We start from the raw sequence: 25,027 nt of genomic DNA, 5'->3' as shown, positions 1-25,027 counted from the left end.
TAGACAAGGAATTAAAACATTTTTTATGGCTCAATCTGAAAATTACAAAGTTATTTTTAATCCTTAAGAAGAGTTCAGGATATATAACTCAATTTTTTGCACTGGAAGCCCATATTTAGTATTGCCTGCCACCAGTGGGGATGTGTTTTTGCCTGCGTCCGTGTGTGTTTGTTTGTCTTAGCAGAATACCTCATGAACTATTAAAAGGATTTTAATGAAACTGCCAGAAAATAATCATTTAATGTACATCTACAACTGATTAACGTTTGGAGTCAAGTCAATTTAAGATGGCCACCACAGCCAGTCAACTTTAAAAAGCACAAAAATGGCTGAAATTCAGTAAATTATATAGCAACTGAATTAATGTACTCCTGTGGTAGTAACTGAGTCATTTACAACACATATTCTGAGCACTAACAGATCACTCAACATCTTTGTTTGAAACTCAAGCTGGAGAGCGTTAACTCATCTTACAAGATCATGAAATTCTGCATGAGATTGAGTATAATGTAATTTAGGAGGTTTGACCACAATGGCTGTAACTCCATCTCTTCTCATCATAAGTGTTAGTTTAACCCTCTGGCATTAAAGGCAGTGGCACAGGCTGCACAGCTAGCATTACATACATTAAAAAAGTATTTTTCTTTTGACATTCACCTCATTGTAAGCTGTCATGCTGCCTGTGTTTTGTGGCTCATTTACTAATTGGTTGAACTGGTTAAGTATTTTTAACCCATTTTTTTTTATATTTGCGTCAATGCATCAACTTGTTTTGAGAAAAAAAATTAATAAACTGTGGATAAAGTTACTGTGACATCACACGGTTAAATGCCATCTCAAAGCCTTGAAGCTGTGGCCATTTTAGGCCTAAAGGAGGCAAAAATGACCACTTAAACTAAGATTGACTAAATTTAAGAGTTGCAGTAAAGAATAAAGCTAAAAAAATTTTGATTTGAGCTTCTCTTTTCTGGGTAACTCACAAAAAACACAGACTTACTTTACATTGTTTTGCAAACTAACGCTGTTTGTCATTTTGTGGTGAACTGTAAATGTAAATTTCACACTGTCATTTTTCCTGATGGTGACTGACTGGTCTAATACCCACTTTCCCACTGATGTTGCAGTTTGTGCCTGTATTGAAACAAACACCCCTGCATAATAAAGCCATCCTCTAAAACCCCGGAGTTCTCTCCAACATACCGTGCTCCTTCAGTCTCCTCTGACAATTTTCTCCAGCCCTTTGAGTCTGGCTGTCTGCGTAAGTATGTACTCAGGCAAGACGGCCTTCTGCACTAATTGAAGTCAATGACACAAGCTGCAGGGGCGCGTGAACAAATTGCATCTCCATGGAAACACATGCTGGCAAGTGTGTCCATTGAGGAGCCTGCAGTGTTATGTTGGAATGGCTAGATACACTCATCCAAAGCCCTTCAATCGGAGGGTGTAGGGGGAGGAAAACACAGCCAGACACATGAGAGAACACAATAAGGTAGATTTTACTGTCTCAGCCAAGTCCTGCTGTGTTTCAGCACAGAGGATATGTAAAATCCTGGAAAAGTGGTCAAGCATTACATGTGTTGGGGTGGAGTTTTTGGTTTGAACTCTTTTTTATGTGTTTGTGCTTTAAACTGGTGATAGGCTTCTCACCTGTCTGTAGCATCATCTAATAATCTAATGAGAAAACAGTAATAAAAAATATAAGATGTAAGGAGGGATAAGGGTTTGACAAGGTGTAACTTTCACTCTAAGTAGCCTGTATATAAAGTGTAAATGACTTGATTTAAAGCAGGTGTGATGGACAAATTAGAATCAGGTGTGAGAGGAGAACAGAAGGCAAGATAGAAATAAACCGTCGATCAAAATGTTATTATATAAAAACTAGAGAACATTAAACCAAACCCAAAATAGATAAATAAAAAAGGATTAAATCAAAACATTTTGAAAATGAACCAAATAAAACTTTTCACTGAAATATGAAATCTAAATCATGAAAAATTAAAGGAATGCATATCGCCCGTCACCTTTCATGCTAGAGTTTTAAACTAGGATCATTTTGTGATAACAAATGATAGCCTTATTGCCATTTTAGGGTCAACTCTTGCTAATGACACAATCTCACACAGTATTGTTAGATGTTTGTTAGTTGTGTTAGCGCTCAGAGTTGAGGATGATTCTCAGCTACTACCCCAAACTCTGTAACTGTAAAACTGAGTTATAGTCATTTTTGTCAATTAGCTGTGGTGGCCATCTTAAGTTAATGTGACCCCAAAAGTAAATCAGTTGTACAATCAATAATTATCCTTTGACAGTTTTATTACAGTTCATCCAGTGATTCATGAGATATTTTGTTAACAGACAGACAAGGCAGATGCCAAAAGTTAATGCCAAAGTTTTAGAAAAATATTAAAGAACTAAGACCTGCTCCTAAAACTCTCCCAACTGAAGGGCAATTAGACATTATTTCCATTTCTAGATGCACTATTTTATACTGATTATTTAACAGTTTTAAAATGTGTGTTGTCACGACACTGAGAACACAGGTTTTGCTGAATTAATGTTCAACATGTAAATCTCTGAGGCATTTAAAGCTGTATATCCTAAATATTTCCACTTTCTCCACCTTCACCTCGGCTGCCACTGAGGAAGAACAAGTTTAGATCTGACAAGTTCACTCTTTCAAAAATACAGTTATCACTTTGTGCCACTTGGGGCCGCCAAGTGTGAAGCTGATTAATTTCATGCCAATAAAAGCCCAAGAAAGACTGCAAAGAAAGAGTGCTCACTACAGCGAGTGGGTGGATTTGTGTAATTTATGAAGCTTGAAAATGACTCCAGAAGTGTTGTGGTGGAGAAGAATGGTCCGTCCTTCTCTTAGCAACAAAATCATTACAAAAAAAGTCAATGGTTCTGTTGCTTTCCTACTGCCTGTTGTGATAGTGAGTGCTTCCATAAAGTCTCACAGACATTTATTAAGAAAACCCAACTGGTTTGCTCCTGCATGGTGAGCTTGTTGACTATTTTTATTTGAGGATGTTTATCTTTCAAGTTTTAGACACAGTTCAGACACAGCGCCTCTGATCTTTGGAGATGTTGTGGGCAGAGGTTGCTCGAACACTGTTGCCTTGGAAACAGTGGCCATCAAGACACTATTTCAGCATCTACCTCCACATATAAGAAAAAAAAGGCTGTAATGAACAAATCTGCCCCCTCCTTTTCCCTCCTCCCCTCTGCTCTTTTACATCTATATATGATTTAGAACGATGGGGGTCTGTGGGTGGATCGATGTACAACTGGAAAAAAACAAATTATTATGGCTTTCAGGCAAGCAGTTGTATAAATAGAGCATGTAAGCATACATAAAATACAAGATATTTCTAGTTTCTTTCTCCAGCCCACTCCTGGCTCTCTTCATGAGCATGTTTCTGTTAATGATCTCTCCGCTGAATGTGCATCCAGACCCCCTGAACTCTCACTCATTCATCATCACAGCTCCTCTGACAGACCTGGCTGAGATGCTGCAGGGTGGAGAGCAGAGAAGTAAAACTTCACGATGAGCAGGAGAGATAAAAACATCAGTGTTGCAGCTGATGCCAGCAGCATAAATATAGTACACATTTAGATGAAACAGCAGCTCGCTGCACTGCTGTGAAAATACAATAGGATGATATCTCTGTTTGTGACTTGAGAGGGATCACTAACAGTATTTACAACACCTCCTGCCTATTTTACAACTCTGTATACCTCTATCCTCCTGTATTTCAGAGGAAATGTGCATAATTTTATGACTATGTTTATTTAAACGCTAATTTGTGGTTGATAATAAGTCTGCATAATAACCCATCAACTGTTGCAAAAAGAAAAGTGACAATTTTTAAATTAGATATAATTTCAAAAGTATTTTTTTTGAACAAACAGCACTTTAACTGCACCTTCATCTTACATTTTGCAGTTAAAATCTGTCATTTTGTTTACTGATGTCGCTTTTTTTCTGCTTTTCTTTTGTTTGTTTTTTGTTTGAATGAACCATATTAGTGCCTATAGAGGAAACAAATTATAGGTCAGGTTTAACTACACAAAACACATTCATAAAAATCAGGTTTTTATGGCAGGCTATTGCTTTGTAGAAAAAAAAAAGAATCTCATTATCATTGCTGAATGGTATTATGGTGACAGGCTGCTTTGAAGTTTTGACTTTTTGTATTTACCCTTGTTTTGTGGGTGCAAATTAACTAAAGTTAGTGAACAATAATAGTATGTTTAATTAGTAGTACACAGGAAAATTACCACTCTGAACATACAGAGAGCTACAAGTGAAGGGCTTAGATACATGTGTTAGGACAACCTCGTCAACGTCCAGACCTAAATCCAGATAGGATTCTGTGGCAAGACTTGAAAATTGCTGTTCACACATCATCTCCATCCAATCTGGTTGAGCTTGAGCTGTTTTACAAAGAAGCACTGGCATATATTTCTGTCTGTAGATGTGCAAAGCAGGTAGAGACATGCAGTATCTCAAAAGACTTGGAGCTGTAAAGATGGTTTCACAAAGCATGGACACAGGGGGGCTGAATACAAATGCACGCCATGTATCACTTTCCTTCCTCATCACCATTGTGTTGCTTCTTGTGGCAAAATTTGGAAATGTTGGAGGAGTTTGAATTCTTTTTTTGTAAGGCTCTGCAGGTAAAGGTAGGAGAAGCAAAGTCTTTATGGTAACACTTTTTTTTTTTTCTCTGCGTGTTGTAGTTTGAACCTATACAGATTCAGGAATCAGCGGGAACATTGCAACACAAAGTTCGGAGAAGGGGAGTCCAGCTAGGGAAACGATACCCGAAGCTGTGTGGGCAAAGTGTCTGACAAGCCTCCAGCATGTGATGGAGGGTTTTAGTGCAGAGAGAGCTGAAACAGTTTGGATGAAGCTACGTTTGACAGGAGCGAAGTGTCTGTGAGGGGCTAACTCGACCTGCTATTACCACTACATGGGGGCTAGAAAGTCTGAGGAGAAACACACAGAAAACAAGTGAACAGATGGACTCACACACACACACACACACACACATCCACCATCATGAGTGTTTGTGTAACCTCTTATATGCACAGGCTATGCAAAGACTGCAGGTTCATATCAGTGTTGTACCCTCTGCACACAGAGAGGCTGTTACCTCACTCAGGTCCATCTTTATTCAGTTATGTTAATGTCGTGTCAGGCAGGAGCAGAGTATGTTAAAGGGGCTGAGGTATGGCATGAACAGAGGAACAGAGACCTTGAAGCAGACGTGAAAACAATGGGTTGTCTCGGACTTCATGGTGATCTGAAAATGCTCCAAATATACACTAAGTCATGAGTAGAACTTTCTCTATTTTAAACATTTTACTTCTCTTTTTTATTATTATTATGTCTACTTACTGGACAATTGCTAAAATTACACTAACCAGTCCTTTTTTATATATTATTCAATAAGCAACTGAAAAGTGTGTTCAGTCTAAAGCAAATTAGCTGATATGTTCTACAATTTGTTGAATTCCCTTCATTTTCAGGGTAATTTCTCTGGTTCCTGTATCATTGGCTGGCTAAAGTGTGTTCCTGTTCCAAGTTCTTCAAAAGCAGATGTGTGGGCAGAATTTCCAAAGTTAGGAAAAGTCCTTAAACGGAGAAAAAGAAAATCCTGTTGTTCCTTTTCTAGTAGTGGTAACAATTGCTGCCAGCAAATATTGAAAAAATTAACACGTCATAAATAAAAATAATTGAAATTTTCTTAAAAACAAAATATGGGTTATTTAATGCCTGCTCTATATCCTTCAATCCAGCTTTCTTTTGTTTATTTTTTTCTAATTTATATTTTCTTAATGCAGTTATTCTCCTATAAGTCCATCTCAAACATTGAGGCTTTCTATCAGGTGAAACTGTGAAGAGCTCAGCTCTTTAAAGAAGAGAGCTTCATACGGGTGATAACATTCTTCTGTAAGGACAGACAAATACAACACGGCAAAGACACTTTCCCTCAGCAGAAATTTGTTTTGTAATGTCAATTTGCCATGTTTGAGTAGTGAGACACTTCAGCAGATTGTAAAAACAAAACTGATAACAATAGATCTATAGCTCTAGGCTACAAATATCAGAAGCTGACAGGAGGTTGGAAAGGAGATCGCGGTCGCAGAGAACAGCGAACATAAAACCGTGAACCTGCATGGAGAACGCACCTTTCCTGTAAATACACGTACATGTGGAGATCTCCATCTGTCATTTGGAGTACATTTATGTAAGTGTCTACTTAAATAAATATGACAACATTACCATTCGGCGCACACACACCCACACACTTTTATTACCCAACATGCTCACACACATGCACAGCAAGAGTGCAAATCACAGATTCAGTAAAAGCGACAGCCAGGAAAGAAAAGAAAGGGGAGGAAAGAGGAGGAGGTGGATGTGACAAGATTTACAATGATATCATTAACCTTGGGAAACAGAGAGGCCTCCGTGACACAAACACCATCTCTCTCACAGACATCTTCCAGCAACACTACTTTGTGTTTTAGACACACGCACTGAATACTCTTCAACGATGGAAGGAACACACGAAGAAAGATGTGAATAAAAACGGTTTGATTCTTAAAACACGAGCCGAGTCCCAACAGCGATAGGGATTTGTGTGCTGACACTCAACATGTTATAAAAACAGAATTTCAGAAAAGGTCAAAATAAAAATAAAAGCATATTCTGTCTTTCTTTGTTTTGTTTTGCAAAATTAGCTAAACATTTTTTTTAGCAGAAATCTCAAATCCAGCTCGAGCTAAAAGCTAAGGTTCAGAAAACAAACTGAGGAAACATTTCACAGGACTTTTTTTTTTAAACTTGAGCCATGAATATTTATATAAAATGCTACTGCAGACATTTGACTGACAAAACAAGAAGCCTTATTGGCGTTCATTAAGTTGCTGTGATAAATAAAATGCGGATGGACAAATTTATCACACAAACACTATTTATTAAACATCTTTTCTGTTATAAATAACTGTATATAAATGATACACTTCATACAATGCTTTATCCGGTCATTTACAGGTAAAGTCAGAGTTAAAGCTTCCTTCTGATAAACCCAGCAGAGTTATCTAGAAATACACTCTCTCACCAAATAACAAATCAAAGGAAAACCATCAACTGGCTCAAAGGCTCATGGGATACAGGCCGACAAAAAACCCTTTCAAAAGTGCATTGAACAGCAGTCATTGTGCAGTTTCTTTAAAGAACAAAAATCCATTTAACAATAGTAAAACAGAAAAAAAATGTCTTTAGTATATTTGGCAATACATCACTTGTCTTAGATTTGTAATTTGCAACTATCTTTTTACCAAGTCTAAAACGGGAAGAGGCATTTTGCAAATTATTCGTTTAAGAGAAGCGAGTTGATAATCGCATTCAGCGTGCAAACCCTTTGTCAAAGGGTCACATTTAACAACAACGCAAATAAAAGTGATATGTTAAAACTGTAAAAGCTCAGACTTGTTTGACTCACAGCAGGTGAAAATATGATCACGCCTCATGCTGTGATAAATAATTTACAGTCAAACAAAGAAAAACAAACAGGTTTTAATTATAACAAACATTCTATAAATAAAACTGGAGTTGAGTTTTTTCAAAGGAAACATTGTTTTTTTATATATAACCAATTTAGGTATCTTTTTGAAAGACAACCACATCTTTGCTGCGTTTACAGTTAAGCAAATCATGATGATTTAAAACGGGTATAATAAATAAATTATGAAATAAAATTTGATATATAAAGTCTGTCTTTCTTCATTCAGTGAAACAAATGCTCACTTGTAGCTTTTGGACTAAAAAAAGCAGTCACACTTTAGTTTTCTTCAATGCAAAGCATAAAAAAAACTATTTAAATAAAAAGTCACATTGTTGACACAACTTTAGGTTCTTCCCCTTAAGTTTTACAACAACACGTCAACAAATCAGCAAATCAGCCTCCTAATTTTTATTTGGCTGAAAGGCAACAATTATTAAAACATGTAAATGGAACCAGAACTTTAGCAGTTTTGGACATTATTAAAAACCTGCAGGTCTGTGTGCTGAGGAACAGCTCAGATACACACTTAAAGAGTTGCTGAAATTAAAGGTAATTATTGTTAAAGGTTGGTTAAAGTAAAAAGAGCTTAAAATTGTGCAGATTTCCTTTGCTTGCATCACTTTTAGCAACAACTTATACTCATCAGACATCAGAAATTATGTGTTAGGTCAGGTTACAATAAACACAAGCAGCTTCTCATCTTGTCTACATTATTATTGTTGCCTATTTAGTTTGTGCACTTAAATATGGAGGTTTGATGGGTTAATAAATTCACTTATAAATCAGATTCACTCTTACTTTGTTCTCTAATTGTTAAAGAGACCAAAAGAATTTAATTTAATAGAAGTGCTTTTCTATTAGAGAAGTTGTATAACAACCAGTTCAACCTTAAAACACCCAACAAAGTGCAGTTTTACTTCTAAATGTTTCCTACAGATATCATTAATGCATCATTTAAACCATCGTCTGTAAACAAAATAAAAAAAATAAGTACTTTCTGACTCTTTTTCAGACTTTAATTCTCCTCGGATTAAACTTCATTTAGTGTCTAACACCTCCTTTGTGTAATGGAGAGACATTTTTAAAATGCCACAGCCTTCATTTAGCCTGCTCTGCAGCAGGACAGTGAGAAATGATCGTAAACATCTTGACACAGAAGTCAGTCTTCCACCCGCTCCTCCTGTCCTGTTCAGAGGAGGTCGCTTCCATCGTAGACCACAGGCTTGTCTACGCTCAGGTGATACAGCACTTTCTTTGAGATGAACCTAATTAACAAACAGAGTGCGCTTTTATGTTTCACCTCCAGGCATAAACGGGGATCTGTGATTAGGTGAGAACAGGGGTAGTGGCTAAATTAGCATCTAAAGGGCACAATGACTAACCTGGAGAAAGAGTTGTCGAAGATGAAAATGTATTCTCCTGCGTTTCTGACCTTTAGCTCCCCCTGAATCGTCTCTTTGTGGGAGTTACAGCGAGTCAAGGGGATCAAAACCTGCAGAAAAACAACGGACAGAAATACAAGTAAAGGTTAAATATCGGAATAAATTGAAGGAAAATCTTAAATTTAAATCTGAATGACTTTTGGCTTTAGGTGTATGAATTTCACTACTGTCTTTAGACATTGCTCTTTTTAATCTGCTGTTATTTACTCACAGAGGATATAAGTACAGTATAAGTGTTTGGATGCACTCATTACTAAACAAAAGCACAGGCAGAGTGCTTAACATTCTCATAATACTATTGACTGTAGATTAATATGTACACAAGAGACCGGAAACACTTGAATCTAGTCTCAGTCAGCGCATCTTAAGGCTGATTTGCTGATGTTTTGACAACCTGCAGCAACCGATGTTATTTACAGTAGGAAGTCGGAGGAAACAAGTTCATATACTGTCACTGTTTGCCGACAGTTTCCCCTTCAGCCCTGAAGCTCCATAATCCTTCAGCATCAGATTTTTGTCTCATCTCCCGAGGAAGACACTTGTTTTAGCACTCATTCATTTTAACAAGCTAGTCGATAACGATGTCTGTGTTACACTGCGAGAGCTCGGAGAGAAAACTAAAACTGGAAAGTTTTATCAAGGTAGCTTGACAAAAAGCTACATTTCACAACAACTTCTGGGGTGAACTGGGGTGATGCTGTGTACATATTTAACGCTGTCTTTTTGGTTTGTTTCCTTATATCTGCTTTACGTTAGGCATGTCTGTCATGTGCAGTACGTCAGCCTTGGTCTCTGGTCTGAAACGGAACCAAAACTCGTCTCAGAGACGATGAACGACACATCACATGCTGGTTTCTCACCTTGGCCTGCTCCAGTGGAGTCTCTGCATTCTCCCTGTAGACCACACTGAAGGAGATCCTCTTTGGTTCAGAGGTAAAAGTCCAGGAGACAGTGGGACCAGGAGAGTTGATGGTGATGGGCACGATGCTGTAACAGCTGGACTTGATGAAAAGCTCCCGGGAGCTGTCCCCAAACCCTGAGATGTCATCCACCATGAAAGGAACGGAGAGCCTACAGCACAGACACAAACAGTCCAACATACTCGTTTGTTTTTATTTACATCTTAATCTCATATTCTTCAAAACATTCATAGATTCCCAAACATAATATCCAGTGGAAATGAAAACATAAAACTGATCCAATCACTACTGGGTGCAAAAAAATCAAAAGTTCTTATTGGATAAACTGAAGTTAGTTATTTTCTTTGTATTTTCTAAATTAAAAGTTAATAATCAACACACTCGTGTAGTTTTCAAAACATTCTCTGCAGAAGAAACTAAAAAGTAACCATGACCAAACACTTTTGGCAGCATGGTGAGATTGTTCGGTGTCAAGTAGGAGAGGATTGTGGCTGGGAGGTGTGGTGGTCTTCTTTAAATCAAAGTCTAAATTCATTCCTATCATCTGTACAAAGAGATAAACTCTACGTCACATATGTTCAACATTAATTATTACAATAAGGTTCCTACATAATGACCTAAATTTAACTGTACATGTTTCTATTTTTTTGGCTTTAGTGAAAATAACTGCAATTTAATTTAAGTATGAAGCTGTCAGGCAGATTAAACAACTGCAAACACAAGGATTCAGCTACAGAAGCCTGAAAGCTCACACTTTTCCAGTTTCCATTTTTAAGAGTTTGTTTATTTTTAAACTTCAGGTCCAAGTGACACTAAAGCCAGAAAATAAAAAATAAAACTTCATAATTTTTTTTAGACATCAAATTTCCACTGCCCTGACCTACAAACACAGGGCTCCAGGACTGAAATAGTTTTATTATACTGTGTACACGGTTTTATTTAAGGTGATTGTTCCCAAAAGGTCACGACTCAAAAATAGCCCTACCAATCCGAAAATCTCGTCCGGACTCCTGAAATATATTTTAGCTGCAGCTGAAGGCTTTAGCTTGTTGCTTAGCAGCTCCTCGATGAGGCAGATGGCTTCTGACACGAAGCCTTTAAGTTTTTTCCATTCCCACAAAACAAACCGCTTGAACTTACACACTGAAAGGAGCCGTTTATGATACACATGTAATACTTTACATTCACCGAAGCAGGAACTTCATCTTCAGGACAAAAGTCAAACGTTGTGCTATGGTAAGCACAAATCCGCTTCACTTTGACAGAAACTCACGTAAGTTCCCCTGACTTCAGCAGGCAGATCTCTGCATCCTGTAGGGCAGCGCTGAGGTCCTCAGTATCTTCTGATGTGACGTCTCCTGTACTGGCACTGCTGTTTCTGATCGGAACAACAGACAGTTTGCATTCATTTCCTTATAAGTTACTGCAAATAAATACACAAATTAGTGATAATGCTTTGTGAAAATGAAATGAAAACACGAACTAAATGAGACACATGACTCATACTGCAACCAGCAGGCTGATGGGATTAGGGATTCTTGAAGTTTCCTGTAAGGTTGTACACATTTTTTTCTTAAGGTAAAATGTTTTAGAGTTTGAAAAGTTACCTCAGTGAAAGTTAGGTTAGGTTAGGTTTTATAATAACTGAATGAATGCAAATATAAAAAACACACAAACCGGTGCATTATTATACATGTATGTACTGTTTTTTTGTTTGTTAAAGAACAAGTACATACATGCAATCAGTCATAAACTTCACTTATTAATATAATCTTATTTAATGTTTTCTCTTAATGCGTCAAAGATCAGATTGTTATTATTAATCAGTGTATGCTGAAGACTCTTCGAATTAAAACTGTAACAAAATTAGATGTGGTAAAAGATTTATTTTAATTGTTTTGTCTAGCCTGCAAACATTTCTCGACTTGTACTCATAGATGTGCTGCAGGGTTAAAGTGAAAGAGACTAAATCCATAGTTTCACAGGTGGCATTAAAACTGTAGAGACAAGATCTGCTTTGATGCTTAGTATCAGTACGTCATGCTGCAGTTTATAATTCCTGTTGCTGTGTGCTTGTTTTTATGTGTTGCATGTGAGATAATTACAGCTGTGCCGCCCCCTGCTGGTCATGTCCAGGAGAGTAGGCAGTGGTGAAAGAGCCACTGTTGTTAACGCCGCTCACTTCTTCTTCTGTGATAATGTCAAAAACACCATCGTCCGGCTTGTCTCCTTCATCTCCCCCTGAAAAGCAGTCATCATGTTTGTGAATGCGTTTATATCCTTAATGCACTGTGTGTACTAACACACTGTCAACCTGCATCAAAAGCCAATGTTGATAAAAATCAGTGTGTGTGTGTGTGTGTGTGTGTGTGTGTGTTGTTCCACCTGCAGCGCCAGCCAGAGATCGGGTAGTCTGCAGCAAGCGGCTGAACGGTGACCCCGGCGTGCTGTGAGTCACCTCCACCTGCGGGTGGCGCTCAACTACCGCGCTGTGCTGGTTGTAACAGTCCTGACAGCAGCGCTCTCTGGCGCCGCCCTGCTGGGTGCTCACTGTGTTGCTGCAGCAGTAGTAGCAGAAGGGACGCCCACACAGCCTGGAGGACAGGAGGTGACAAAGATGCAGTGAGAGTAAAACACATCTCAGTTGTATAAAATACATGAAAGGATGCTGCTAGTTGTAAGAAGTGTATGTAAACAAAAAAATGTGCAAAAAAAATAACTGTGCTTAATGATATTTTACAAATATACATATTTTACTTTTTACTTTTTAGCTTTGATCCCGAGACAGTCAGCAATCTATGATTTGACAGTCCCATCTGCACAGATCTGCATGTACTGAAGGTCACGGCTCTGCAAGGCTGTCTATCCAAATTTTATTCTGCACTACCAGTTGGTGGCTTAAACGGCTTGACAAATTTATATGTGCAATTATTCTAATTAAAAAAGAAAAGGGAGGTTTTGTTTTTGTCATGCTGATCTATTCAGCTTGAAGTTGAATAAATTAGCTTTTTTTAATAAAAATGAACACTCTAGTAAATCAGCTGTAATAACCATAAACTGAATATAATGATAAATCCAATCTATGTTTTTACAAATATTAACTTTTAGCAGTACAGGCATAACTAAAGAGGAGCAGATTGAGGAAGAGGATATATGGCTTTATAAAGAACTTCAATGTTTATAACTCTAAGGGGGAAGTGAAATGTTAGTGGGCTTCAGGAAGATGCTCCTTTGACATTTGCCAGTGTTTACAGCAGCGCATTCTGGTTGTAAGAGTTCTGTCTCCTGCAGAACAAACTGGAACGTTGCATAATGCAGACCCTGAACAAGAGGGGTTTTTAAAGTGTGAAAGTGTGAAAAGAAGTTGTTTTTTTAAATCTTCCAAAGCATGTAGTAAAAAGCAGCACTAAATGCAGCTTGACAAAGTGATGTGTTTATCTCTTATTACACAGAGAGATATGTGACCTGCAGTTGTATTTGCGGAGCCACCAGCTGAACTGAGTGTGGCAGCCTAAACAGTAGTTGACGTCCCGCTCTGTCTCCTCGTCCCGCAGTTTCTGTTCAAACTCCAGGGCATCTGACTTCTGCCAAAGTGCATCTTTCTCTCTGCAAAAAACACAATGAAGTGTATTTCTACAGCCCTTAAAAATGGCACTTTACAGGACCTAATAAGTCAGCAATTATACCAATGATATTGAGACACAGATCAATCCAAAACAAAAGCAAGAAAGTACAGAAATGCAACAAAAACTTTAGTGTACAGTGACTAAAATGTTACTGAAAAAAATAAAAGGATGTTTATACCTGATGAGCTCCACAAGTCTTTCCTCCAAATTGATTTTGGTTCGGTAAAGGTCATCAAGTTCAGCTGCTGTCTTCAGATCAAAGCTCTGCTTGTCCTGCATGACCCTCCGTAAATTTTCAGCCATCTCCTGACAGGCCCGCTGAGCTGCGACCAGACTCTCCTCAGACCTGCAATCAGTGGGCAAACGAGCTGACTCATGGTGTGTCCGAATAAACAAGGCAGATTCCCAGGTGGATTTGGCTGTGATCATTTCAGACTTATTTTTAAGCTCAAATTTGAAAAACATCAGCAGATTGTAAAATTATACATAAAGCCAAATTAAAAATACACAAGATTAAAAATGCTTTTATCAAAGCTGTTTCATTTTGCTCAGAACGTGTGATTATAAATACTGTATCTCACCTTGACACATTTTCTTTTAGATGGATTATCTCATCTTCTTTCTGCAGGATGAGATTTGCCGACTCGACCATCTGGATGTTTTTCTCCTCAATCTGTTGGTCATATCTCTGATTCTCAGCCTGCGTTCAATACAGCAGAGCAACACATAATTTTGGGGTCTTTACGAGTTATACTCGTGACTACGAAATTATGATTATTTAACACAATTCAACTGAAATTTGTTTTCTAAGATGCTACATACAAAATACTCCAGTATGTGTGCTGCCATAGCATTACTGTCCAAAATATCTGTGGCGTTAAAGCAGTTAATACATTTAATTAACTTAATAACACTATTCATAACATCGAGAGAAACAAACTGAACAAATTTTTGAGTGTCAATATTAAAGCACATTTCAAATAAATAACCAATTCAATCTAAAATTTTACTTTTTATCAAAAGGTAAAAAAAAGTTGTAAAAACAACAAAAAAATCCCAATTATGTCTGCTCGTAGAAAATCCTTTCGGTGGACTTTAAAGTTTTTTTTAATAGCACTTTGTAGATGCATCATTTCCCACAACAGCACAGTAAACTCACCTCCAGCTGCTTGAGTTTGTTTTCTAATCTGTCAGCTTTCTCCTGCTCCATAACCAGCTGTGACCTCACTTCCTGTAGCTCCTGATTCACCTCCTGGAACAGAATATAAGTCTTGTCATTCAGAACCTACAGAATATGTTTAAAATCCAAACATACATGGTGCATAAAGAACTGAATTTATAACTAATCCTGCTTCATTATACAGGCCTCAAAACAAAAAAATAACAGAATGCTTTGAGCTGTTTATTTTAAAAAGAATATCTAATTTTTTTTATAGCTTTTAGGAAGCTGACTTTTGCTTGTTGTGTGTTTGCGATGCAGTATAACCCTCATTTTTCTTTCATTCTGTCATGTTTTTTCCAGCTGAGCTCAGTGCCCTGCATGTAGAAATCTGATTAAGGCATAACATAACAAGAAAGAAAAGTGAATTTTAAAAAATCACACCCATATCACAGCCAGTTTATTTGCTCATGTCTGACCTGTAGTTGGTTTCTGTGGGACATAGCTTGGCTGCTGTGTTGAAGCTGAAGGACCTGAATCTCGTTCTGACTTGTCTTTTGTCCTGTTTCCGCCGCCTGCTGAGCCTCTCTCAGTTCGGCCTGCAGTTTCTGCTTGACAGCCAGCAGCTCCTCGTTGTTACACAGCTGACTATGGAGCTCTTGGTTTTCCTGGCGGAGCTGCTCTAAGCAGGCGTTCAGTCTCTCGGCCTCCTGAGCCGCCTCCTCCTCCAGCTCCTGCAGCCGCGCTGACAGGTCCTCCCAGCGCAGGCTAGCCTCCTCTTTCTCAGCGGTCAGCATGCAGACGTGCACACCAAGTTCTGCTGTCTCTGTGTTGGCTCGGTGAAGTGCCTCTTGTGATTCATTGTGCTCCAGACGTAGGGCTTCGTAGCTCATTTTCAGCCCGTCGAGCTCCTCCCTGCAGCTCGTCACCTCTGCAGCCAGACCTGCTCGAGCCTGCGCCTCGCCGTCGCGCTCGCGGACAAGAGCCTCCTCGTGCTCTCGAGATCTAAGAATCTCATCTACATGCCGGCGGTTTAGCTCTTCTACCTGGGCCTTCAGCTGGTCCGCTAATAAACGGAGATCCTCTCTAGAGGCCTCTGTCACCTCCTGCAGGGCCTGGACCTTCATCCTCTCCTCATTTCCTGCCAGCAGCTGAGCCCTGAGCTCCACCACCTCCTCCCTGAGCCTGGTTACCTCCCTTAGGTTGAGGTCCAACTGAGCTTCAGCTATTACCAGCCTGATCGGGGCCTCTTTGCTGTCCAGTGAGGCCTGGTGTTCATCGTGATGCTTCTGCATTTTTTCGTTGCATTCTGCAGCTCCTTTTTCACGGTGAAGCTCTCCAGTTCTGCTCTCCAGCTCGTCGGCGTGAGCCTGTAGGAGGCTGAATTTCACAGTTTGGGCTCTCAGCTTTTCTTCGCTGTCCTGGAGTTTCTCAAGTAACTCTGCTTGGCCTCTTTGGGAGACTGCGAGGCTCTTCTCCAACACGTCACCTTTAGTAGTCAGTAACTCCAGCTTCTCTTGAGTAGTGGTTAATTGTGTCTTCAGTGAGGACTGAGCATCTAAAAGTTTCAAGTTTTCCTGCTGTAACGTCTTTAACTGAGCATCTGATTCTTCTTTCTGAAAGAACGCCTTCTGAATGGTTTCCTCAAGATGCAGGTTTTCATCTAAAAGCTTCTTTTCTCTGTCCTCTACATTCATATTTGCAGCTTCTAACCTACCCTTTAGATGCTTCTCAGAGGCCTTCGAAGAGGTCAGCTGATCTAAGAGGGCAGCCCTGCTCTCAGTCAGCTCTGTAAGGCTGGTTTCACTCTTGTTAAGGGTTTGGAGAAGCTTTGTGTTCATTTCCATGAGATTGCTGCATTGGGCTTTGTAGTCCTGAGCGTTCCCAGTTTCATAACATAAAATGGCCTCAGCATCATCAACTTGAGAGCACAGAGTTTCTCTCTCAGCATTTAGCTTCTCTAACTGCTCCTCTAAATGCTTGATCTTTTCAGAACTAGAAGCTACTTCTTTTTCTTTGTTTTTTAAAGTTCTTCTTAAGTCCAACATCTGGTTCTCGAGCTCCTCGCAGCTGATGCCACATCTCTGCTCCACCTCCTCCCTCTCCTCCTGCAGTCGTCTCCTCAGTTCCTCTGCTTGCCGCTCCCTGCACTCCAAAGAGGCTTGAACGTCCTGAAGCTGGGCTCTCAAGTTTCCCGTCTCCTTCTCTTTTAAAGTCAGTGCACCCTGAATTCGACCGACCACACTTTGGAGCTCCTCCAACCGTACGAGCGCCTCTTCCTGTTCATCGTGAGCGTTGGCTTTCACTTCGGCCAGCTTCTCCTCACTACGCCTCAGCTCTTCTTCTCTGAGTTTTAGTTGCTGTGACAAACGCTCGGAGTGTCTGGTCCTGTCCTCAGCCTCTCTCTTTGCCTCTAACCTCTCCTCCTCTGCAATCTTGACTTTTTCTAGGAGCTCCTGGATTTTCCAGGCTGAATCACAGTAGCTGGCTGTCTGTTGTCCCTTTTCATTGAGAGCCTCGTCTAACTTAGTAAGAAGCTCCATGTTTTTATTCTCAGCCGCTGTAAGTCTCTCATGTAACTCAGTGATGGCTGATTCTCCGAGTTTCTGATGGCGGTTTACTCTGTCTTCATGACCTGTTCCTGAATTTGATGCTGAAAGGACAGACTCCTGAGCTGATAACTGCCCTTGAAGGTCTTTGACGACAGCTTTGAGCTCAGCAGCTTCCTTGTCCAACTCCTGTACCCGTACCAAAAGCTCCCGCTGTCTAAGCTCAGACTGATCAAGCTCGACGCGAAGATTTTCTGAAATGCTGCAAGCAGAAGGTTCTCCTAAATCTCCGAGTTCACCAAGCAGACTCTGATTCAAGTCTGGAATTGGAAGACACTCCTGTGCCTGGTCAGAACAATGAAACAGAGAAAGAAGAGCTATTGTCACTTGCTGTAAACATTTATCACAATGTAGCCACTTTTCGCTAGTTTTTAACTTTAATTTACGGCTAACAATCAGATTACCTGTGAGTGTGAAATGCTGCTAACCAGGCTGTTGATGCTGGAGCAACGACTTGGAGGCTTCCACAAGTAAGCGGAGGAGGCGGCTCCTAATGTTCGCCTTTGACGTGATGAAAAACCAAACACAAGAGCTACTTTATAAAACACAACTCTGAGAGCTAAACATAAAAAGTGGATTTGTTTTAACAATTATTTAAAAAAAAATCTTTTTTTTTTTTGACATAACAGCCAGGGCTTTCATACAAGATACAAAGTATGACCTAACCTGGAGTTTTGAAGAAATAGCCAAGAAATTATGCAATATTTTAGCAACATCAGTGGATGATTTGTACTATATATGTGGTTGTTACTTACTGTAGCTGGAAAAACAAAGAAATTTTACACATAAAAATGTCAATTGTTAATGTTAATGCAATAATCAGTGTTAACACCTTTACACCTCAGTGATGTTAATGTTATGTTTTACAAATTTTCCCAACATGTTAATAGGTTCCTGTCCTGATCAGAAGGGTTTCATCTCCTTTTCGAAAATTAAACAAACGCAACATTTCCAGAATAAGCCCGCAGCAGGAAGCCACTGAAATGTTGAAACTTCCTTCTCTGGTACTGCCATGACACAGGTTTTAATAAGCCCCCTTCCTCCTTAAAATTAATGAGAAAAAACATGTGTGTTTGTGTGTTTCAACGTCAGGTTACTACAGAGGAACAACAAGCAGAACCAAAACCTGCCACACCCATTTGCGAAAAAAAAAAAAAAAATACAAGAAGCAGAAAAGGTCTACGTCTAATGTAATTCTAAATAAAATAAAATACTGCAAAAATTTTACCACAATAAATAAAATAAGTGAATCTATTTTACAGGTCTTAGTTTGTATTATTTTATCTTCTGCTGTCTTTAAATGAATTTTAATGTTTCCATGACAGCTGTTCACTAATAATGGAAGTGAAAAGATCTGACAATAGTTGTAAACCAGAGGAACCAAGACCAGCACGTAAAACTGTCAACACCTAAAACCTCTGTCACACGTATTTCTCAAACTACAAAAACCAAGACCTGTGAACGTACTGCTTAACTCACTAATTAAGTGTTACAACAAACTGTACTACTTGGCTTAATTTTACAGTACCTGCATTAAAATTGTTCACAAAAACAACAAATAATTTGTGTTTTTTCTTCAAGGAAAAAAGAGAACCATCCAACAATGAACAATTATTCAAGTCCTTTTAGGCCCTGGTTACCTTGCAAATGTTGGCCAATCTGCATCGAGGTCGTAACCTCTGGCGGCAACATCAAACTGGATCTGGTTCAGCTCATAAAGATGGTTGATGATGTCAGCGGTGAGGTGAGACTTGAGAAAAGGGCTTCGGGCGTAATACCAGTCACTGCACAGTCCAAAGACAAAGATTAAACAGAACGCTGTGAGGGACACACACATTTGATGTGCTAAAATGGTGTTTATAGTGTCAGCAAAGCAACTTGTTTAAATAGAATAAACTCAGCAGATCAAATACAGGAAGTAAAGCCGTTTCTGTAAAAAAAACCTGCTATCCCGGAAAAAAACAACAACACAAAAAACTGCTATTCAAATACAGGCAACATATCATGTCTTTTAATTCAATGTTTTGCCAACTCAAAACAAAGTTTTAATAGAAGCCAAGTGTTGGAGCAGCCGCTCCACAAACAGTCTGCATTCATTACAAGCTCAAAATGTGAGATCCAGTTTCTCACATCCAACTCCATTTATGCAACAACAGCCTGAATATACTGATCAGAAATATCTTTTTTACTCTGATTATTTCTAGTTGGATTTTTTTGTCATGTTTCCTCATGTTTTGTCATACTGAATGACATTATAAATAAATAAATCTGTGGCAATAAGGTAAACACAGAGGACATTGTTTATCATCCTAGAATGATTTTTTATCACCCCAGAGTGATAAAAAAAATGGTATCACATAAAAAAAAGAGCCACTTCAATTGAACCTCTGAATAAGAATAAATTAAAATCTCAGCTGTAAAGGAAAGTAAGTTTGTTTGTGATCTGATATCACAATGATTGAGTGGTGCCATATTTGAGCAGAGCATCTACCACAACTGAGGCCTGAAGTGTATAAATAAATACAATATAACTATAAATGCAGCACAAGATTTGCAGTTAAGTTAGCTCTCAGCTTTAGTAGCATTTTTGTTACGGAATAGCAAGAATTTCATAGAAAAACAATCAGAGTTTATACAGCTTTCATGCTTTCTCATGTTTGTTTTGCATCTATTAAACTTAGACAGATTCTACTGGTAGCAAAGTACCAAAATTAAATTGTGCAATATCTCAAAATTCGCATTCCTACAAAACACTGAGGCTGCTAAAGACTGCCCAGCTCAATTAAATGTCAAACTTTATGTCAGAAAATGACTTTTTGTTTAAGGGAAGACAGAAACTGAGCAGGGATCTATGACTTTAGGTTGTGTTTATTTTAAAAAGAGAAATAAAACAAAAAAAAAAAAAAGGAAGGGAAAGTCTCACTTCCTTAGAATGGAAACAGAACAAAGTACTCCACCTCAGTGGAGAGAAAAAAAAATAGTCTGGGCAGCTTCATGCCAACAACTTAAAGAAGTAAAACTGTTGCGTATGTGCTGAAGTGTCCTCTGACCTTGTGATCTTCTGATTTATGAAACACTGCTGCAGAGCGTCGGCGAGGCGCTGGTGAACGAGTGAGTAACGGATGAAAGCCCTTCCCTTCCCCAGAGACGTCTTCAGCTGTGGAAACACAAAATCATTGATGTGAACCTGTTAATTAATATAAGCACAGAGAAACGACGGCAACTAAGTCTCGTGCTGAGTTAGTTAGCGATAAAAATCAGGCCATCTTCACACGAGGCAGGTGTGCCACCGTATGACTGGCTGCACACGAGGAGATCAGTCAGCCCAGTTGGTTTGATCAAAGGCTGCAATCCTTTTTGTATTTATAAATTACAACGACAGCAAAATATGAGAACACTTCATCACAGATCAGCAAGAACATTTGGTTGAAGCAAAAGTCCACCAATGAAGAGGAATTATTTATCAAGTCGATTTCATTTAATTAGATACTCATCACACAGGAAAAAGCTGCAAACTGGAACTGAAGCGGTACACTGATTGAAAACTGACTCAGCAAACTGATCAACAATAAAATTAGTTCCCAGCTGATTTGCTTTTGTGTATTTGTCTCACCACACAGACAATACAATGTACAATGCCGCTGCGAAACCCCGGACTGTCCAACAAATTGGCAGATGGAGGGATTTAAGTAAGACGGCAGATTCACCAATTTACCAGAAGGACACCAGCTGGAGCTCCTGGACGTGTTTATGTCTGTGACCAGTGGAAAGGATACAAAGAGTGAACTATAAAATAACACCAAAGGCCTCCGACAGTTAATTTTCAGTATTTACGTAAAGTTTTTGACTTCTGAGGGAAAAACACTGACTCATGTGAAGCACTAAAGAATCTTAGAGCCACAAACAATAAACCAGCATGAAATAAGAAATTTTTTATAACTGAATTAATTACTTATTGATTAACCTTTGTGTTAAGATACAGCTTCTTGTGAAGCAGACTTCCTGTAACTGAAATCATTTGTCAAATAGTTGAAGAAATGTTTTCTTTATTCTTAGATTCTGACTAGTTTCAAACCGAAAATAATAAATATTTGATGGTTACAGCTAAAAAAAGGAAACAGATAACAGATGTGCTTGGCTGAACAAAATAGGACATTAAGAGGAGTCACTTTGAAGTTTTTGTAATAAACAGGTTAACAACTTATTGATAATAATAAAAATAACTGAAAACACCTTTATAGTTACCCATGATTCACAACTCTGGCGTTATTAGTCCCTTTTTAAAAACAGATCGTTCTTTAGCTAACTCAGTTATTAAATAACAATAGTACCCTACTTTACACAATCACTAAAATATATCAAATCTCCTAAACGTAAAAGTATTTCATAAAATTAGCTAATCTGATCACTTTCTCACATTTGATGAGCTAAACAATTGAGTAGAAAGAGAAATGTATGTGAGCTCTTGTATAGTAGCAAATCCATCAGGAAGAAAATGGCATAACTTGTATTTGTTCAATGGCAAAAGCTAAAACTCAACAAAAAAGTACATATAACAGCCCCTGTTATAATACCCAGTGAACAAGTTAATTATAACAAAAATTGAACTAATCTATCTGCATGAAGCTCACCGCAGGGACTTCCAGGCACAGAAAGTGAGACACAGGTGGCCCAGGTGTACGACTGCGAGTGAATCAGCAGCATCTTACTGCTCCTTGCTCACCAGAGGATTAGTGACATGGTTGTGCAGTCATTTGTGTGCATGTGATGCATGCCGGGCCATCAAGTGTGTGTGTGTGTGTGTTGTACAGGAGGATTACCTCAGGGATGGACTTAACAAAACGGATGCCATCGTTAGCTCCTTTGATCTTAATCAGGCAGTCGCAGAAGTAATCCCAGTAGTCTTTTCTCTGGCCAAGGAAGGTTGTCTTTTCTTTCTGGTCAAACTGAGAATCACAAATCACTGTGTTAAATATCTTGAAATAAAGTAAGAACTACCAAATGCATGAGTGACACTTACACATCTACATAGGATAGAACTAATGTGAAATGTAGGAGAAATGCAGCTACTTATCGTGGCAACAGAGAATGAAACAAGTATCAAGACCCTAATGTGTATTTTGATATTAAAACACACACAAAGTAAAAGATGCTGCTGCTGTGTGTGTGTTTGTGTTGAACACATGTAGAACATAACATGGTCTGATTAAATATTGGTTGCTTATAATGTTACACTATAACCAGTAAACTGCCTGTGCTATTTTTCTAGTTTCTAAATGATTGCTGTGCGTCAACAATAGCAAAACAGGACTTATTTTTCTCACACAGGAAGTTGCAGACTAAGTGCAAACAGATGCTCCTGACGGTTTCAAGTGAAGAGGCGACTGCGGTTTTGTTTAGACATTCTAACAAGTTTGCGCTCCAGTTTGTGCACAAGGAGAACGGCACGTTTATGTCAGATTAAAAAAATCCTACTTCTGCCTTTGGTCTTATTAATATTATTATGTCTGTAAGTTATGCAACTGTGATTAAAAAGATAAATAAAAATAAGAACCGAGATGTGGAGGTGTATGTTCAAACTTGCTTAGTAATTTGATGTAGATACATGCAGCTTTTAAAGCTGGAGCAAATTTTATTTTTTGTAACAGATGGCTTGGCATAAAGAGCCTACAGACACAAAGTAAAAAATGTTTCTTTGCTAAGTTATGAGTAGACACAACACTGTGTCTGAAGAGCTATTTATTGGGACCAACCACTAAAAATTCCGAATAAGTTTAGCTAAACTGAGGCAAAATATAAAGAAATAAAGACTTTTGTACAATACTGTATCTCATAAAATCCCTCTCATGACCTTTACACAAAGGATTTTCTTCTACTTTTTCCAGATAATTTTGAATATGTTACAGACCAAACTTTTATCAGACAAACCCTTCACTTCATGAATTTTAAAACTGCCCTAATTCAATAAGATACGTTACCTGCAGAAGGTATTCAAGCTTGTAGAAGAACTTGTGCAGGTTGGCACTGTCGTCAGTTATTGGTTCACCACATTCCTTATGTTCCTTACACAACTCAAACACAGCATCTACGGTGAAGAGCACAAGTAGGATTAGGATGGGGTGCACACTAAATGGGTATTACTTAAATGTGTGCACAGAACGGGCAAACGTTAATAAAAGTTTAAATACAATGGTGATTTCATTGAGAAAATGGTATTTAAATATAAAATATGTAAAAAAAAACAGATTTCTCTTTAAATAAGATGTCATAAATCAGCACCTATCTGCTTTCTTTTAAATTACACGTAAAAAGAAGACTTCACCCACAACCCAGAGGGTATACAGCAAATGTCCTGATTCAAAACACCCCAGGACATCCTCAGAAAGCCTTTGTTTGGGCTGCCTGATGAGAGCTGTTTTGATCGTAAAAATGGAACCCTATTTAGTATGAAGTGGCTGATTCATTTATATGTGTAAACAACCTAATTACCATGTAGATCTCTGATTATCCTGTGCAGCTGTTTGTCTCCAAGTGATGAAGAGGAGGCCATTGTTGAGGACAAGGGTGCAGTCGGGAAATTCTTTATAGGAGGATAAAAAAAGAGAGAAACTCGGGTTATTTTTATATTTTAAAAAGCTAAACATAGCATTACCACTAGTGCATATATATATATATATATATATATATATATATATATATATATATAAATAATGCAAGGAAATTCAGTTTAAAAACTAATCATAACCTTTGAAAATGTATCAAATTGTGAGCAAATATCAAAATATTAGTGTTGTAATTCAGTGTTATGTGCTGTAACACGTGAAACCATTTCTAATAAACGTGTGTTGCATAAAACTGCAACTCAAAGAGACCTTTACACATCAGACTACCTAAACATATCAACGATATAGGCACAGATTTGCCAAGATGGCATACAAGTTAGCAAAATTTGCTGCTGTTCACAAGGTGAAGCATATCGAGGACAGGTGAAAGCATGTCGCTGTTTGTTACGACAACGTCCTTATCACATCACATCATAACACAATCTATCCGCAGTCTAAACCCGAAATAATGACTCCCATTTTTTCCAGACGCCTTTAAATCCAACACATCGAAACATAAACATCAACTTGTCATCATGATGCACCTGCTCTCAGCAGCTAGTAGCTACGGCTTTCCTGCTCCTATTTCAAGAAAAACACCTTTATAAATAACCGTATTTCGATTATAAATGACCGGAAACACATCAGCGTTAAATATTAAACTCTACAATAGACGTACTTGTTGAGTAAAATGGTCAGGAGCGTGTTGTTTCTGGGGTGAAACAGCAAAAAACTTGCTGGCACTAAAAGGCGGGCCTTAGAAATGATTGACAGACGCCTCTGCCAATCACGGAGCTCAACCCTGGCCTAGTTTGCCTGAGAGACAAAACCCAGATAGATAGATAGATAGATAGATAGATAGATAGATAGATAGATAGATAGATAGATAGATAGATAGATAGATAGATAGATAGATAGATAGATAGATAGATAGATAGATAGATAGATAGATAGATAGATAGATAGATAGATAGATAGATAGATAGATAGATAGATACTTAATAGCATTTTAATAATCTAATAGTTGCTGCAGTGTTAACAAAAGTAAATAAATTCCAACGTCTGCATTCAGCATTATGAAACATT

The 25,027-nt window shown here is 38.4% G+C and overlaps 1 protein-coding gene across 1 annotated transcript; it reads right to left on the bottom strand.

Moving 5' to 3' along the window:
• Positions 1-6,971: 6,971 nt before the first annotated feature.
• On the bottom strand, positions 6,972-24,688 carry LOC108232959 (FYVE and coiled-coil domain-containing protein 1). The gene is made up of 18 exons (XM_017411120.3): positions 24,621-24,688; positions 23,829-23,919; positions 23,318-23,424; positions 22,160-22,285; positions 20,390-20,496; positions 18,980-19,123; positions 17,744-17,840; positions 15,210-17,624; positions 14,731-14,823; positions 14,153-14,271; positions 13,750-13,917; positions 13,411-13,551; positions 12,331-12,539; positions 12,051-12,186; positions 11,219-11,323; positions 9,886-10,096; positions 8,966-9,075; positions 6,972-8,848 (listed from the first exon to the last, which is right to left on the bottom strand). The coding sequence occupies exons 2-18, from the start codon at positions 23,887-23,889 to the stop codon at positions 8,773-8,775; spliced, it is 4,425 nt and encodes a 1,474-aa protein (XP_017266609.1). The 5' UTR covers positions 23,890-23,919; positions 24,621-24,688; the 3' UTR covers positions 6,972-8,772.
• Positions 24,689-25,027: the final 339 nt, after the last annotated feature.

Source organism: Kryptolebias marmoratus, linkage group LG20 (assembly GCF_001649575.2).
Source record: "Kryptolebias marmoratus isolate JLee-2015 linkage group LG20, ASM164957v2, whole genome shotgun sequence".
In the NCBI taxonomy this organism is placed as follows: Eukaryota; Metazoa; Chordata; class Actinopteri; order Cyprinodontiformes; family Rivulidae; genus Kryptolebias; species Kryptolebias marmoratus.
Note: the sequence above shows the minus strand (reverse complement) of the source record. Positions and strands in the feature narration are given on the sequence as shown.

Coding starts and splice junctions, on each gene's coding strand:
- LOC108232959 (XM_017411120.3), bottom strand. CDS start 23,889: ATGGCCTCCTCTTCATCACTTGGAGACAAACAGCTGCACAGGATAATC. Junction 13,552..13,749: donor AGACTTGTGGAGCTCATCAG/GTATAAACATCC, acceptor TGTTTTTTGCAG/AGAGAAAGATGCACTTTGGC. Junction 10,097..11,218: donor CTGAAGTCAGGGGAACTTAC/GTGAGTTTCTGT, acceptor TCTGTGCTGTAG/GCTCTCCGTTCCTTTCATGG.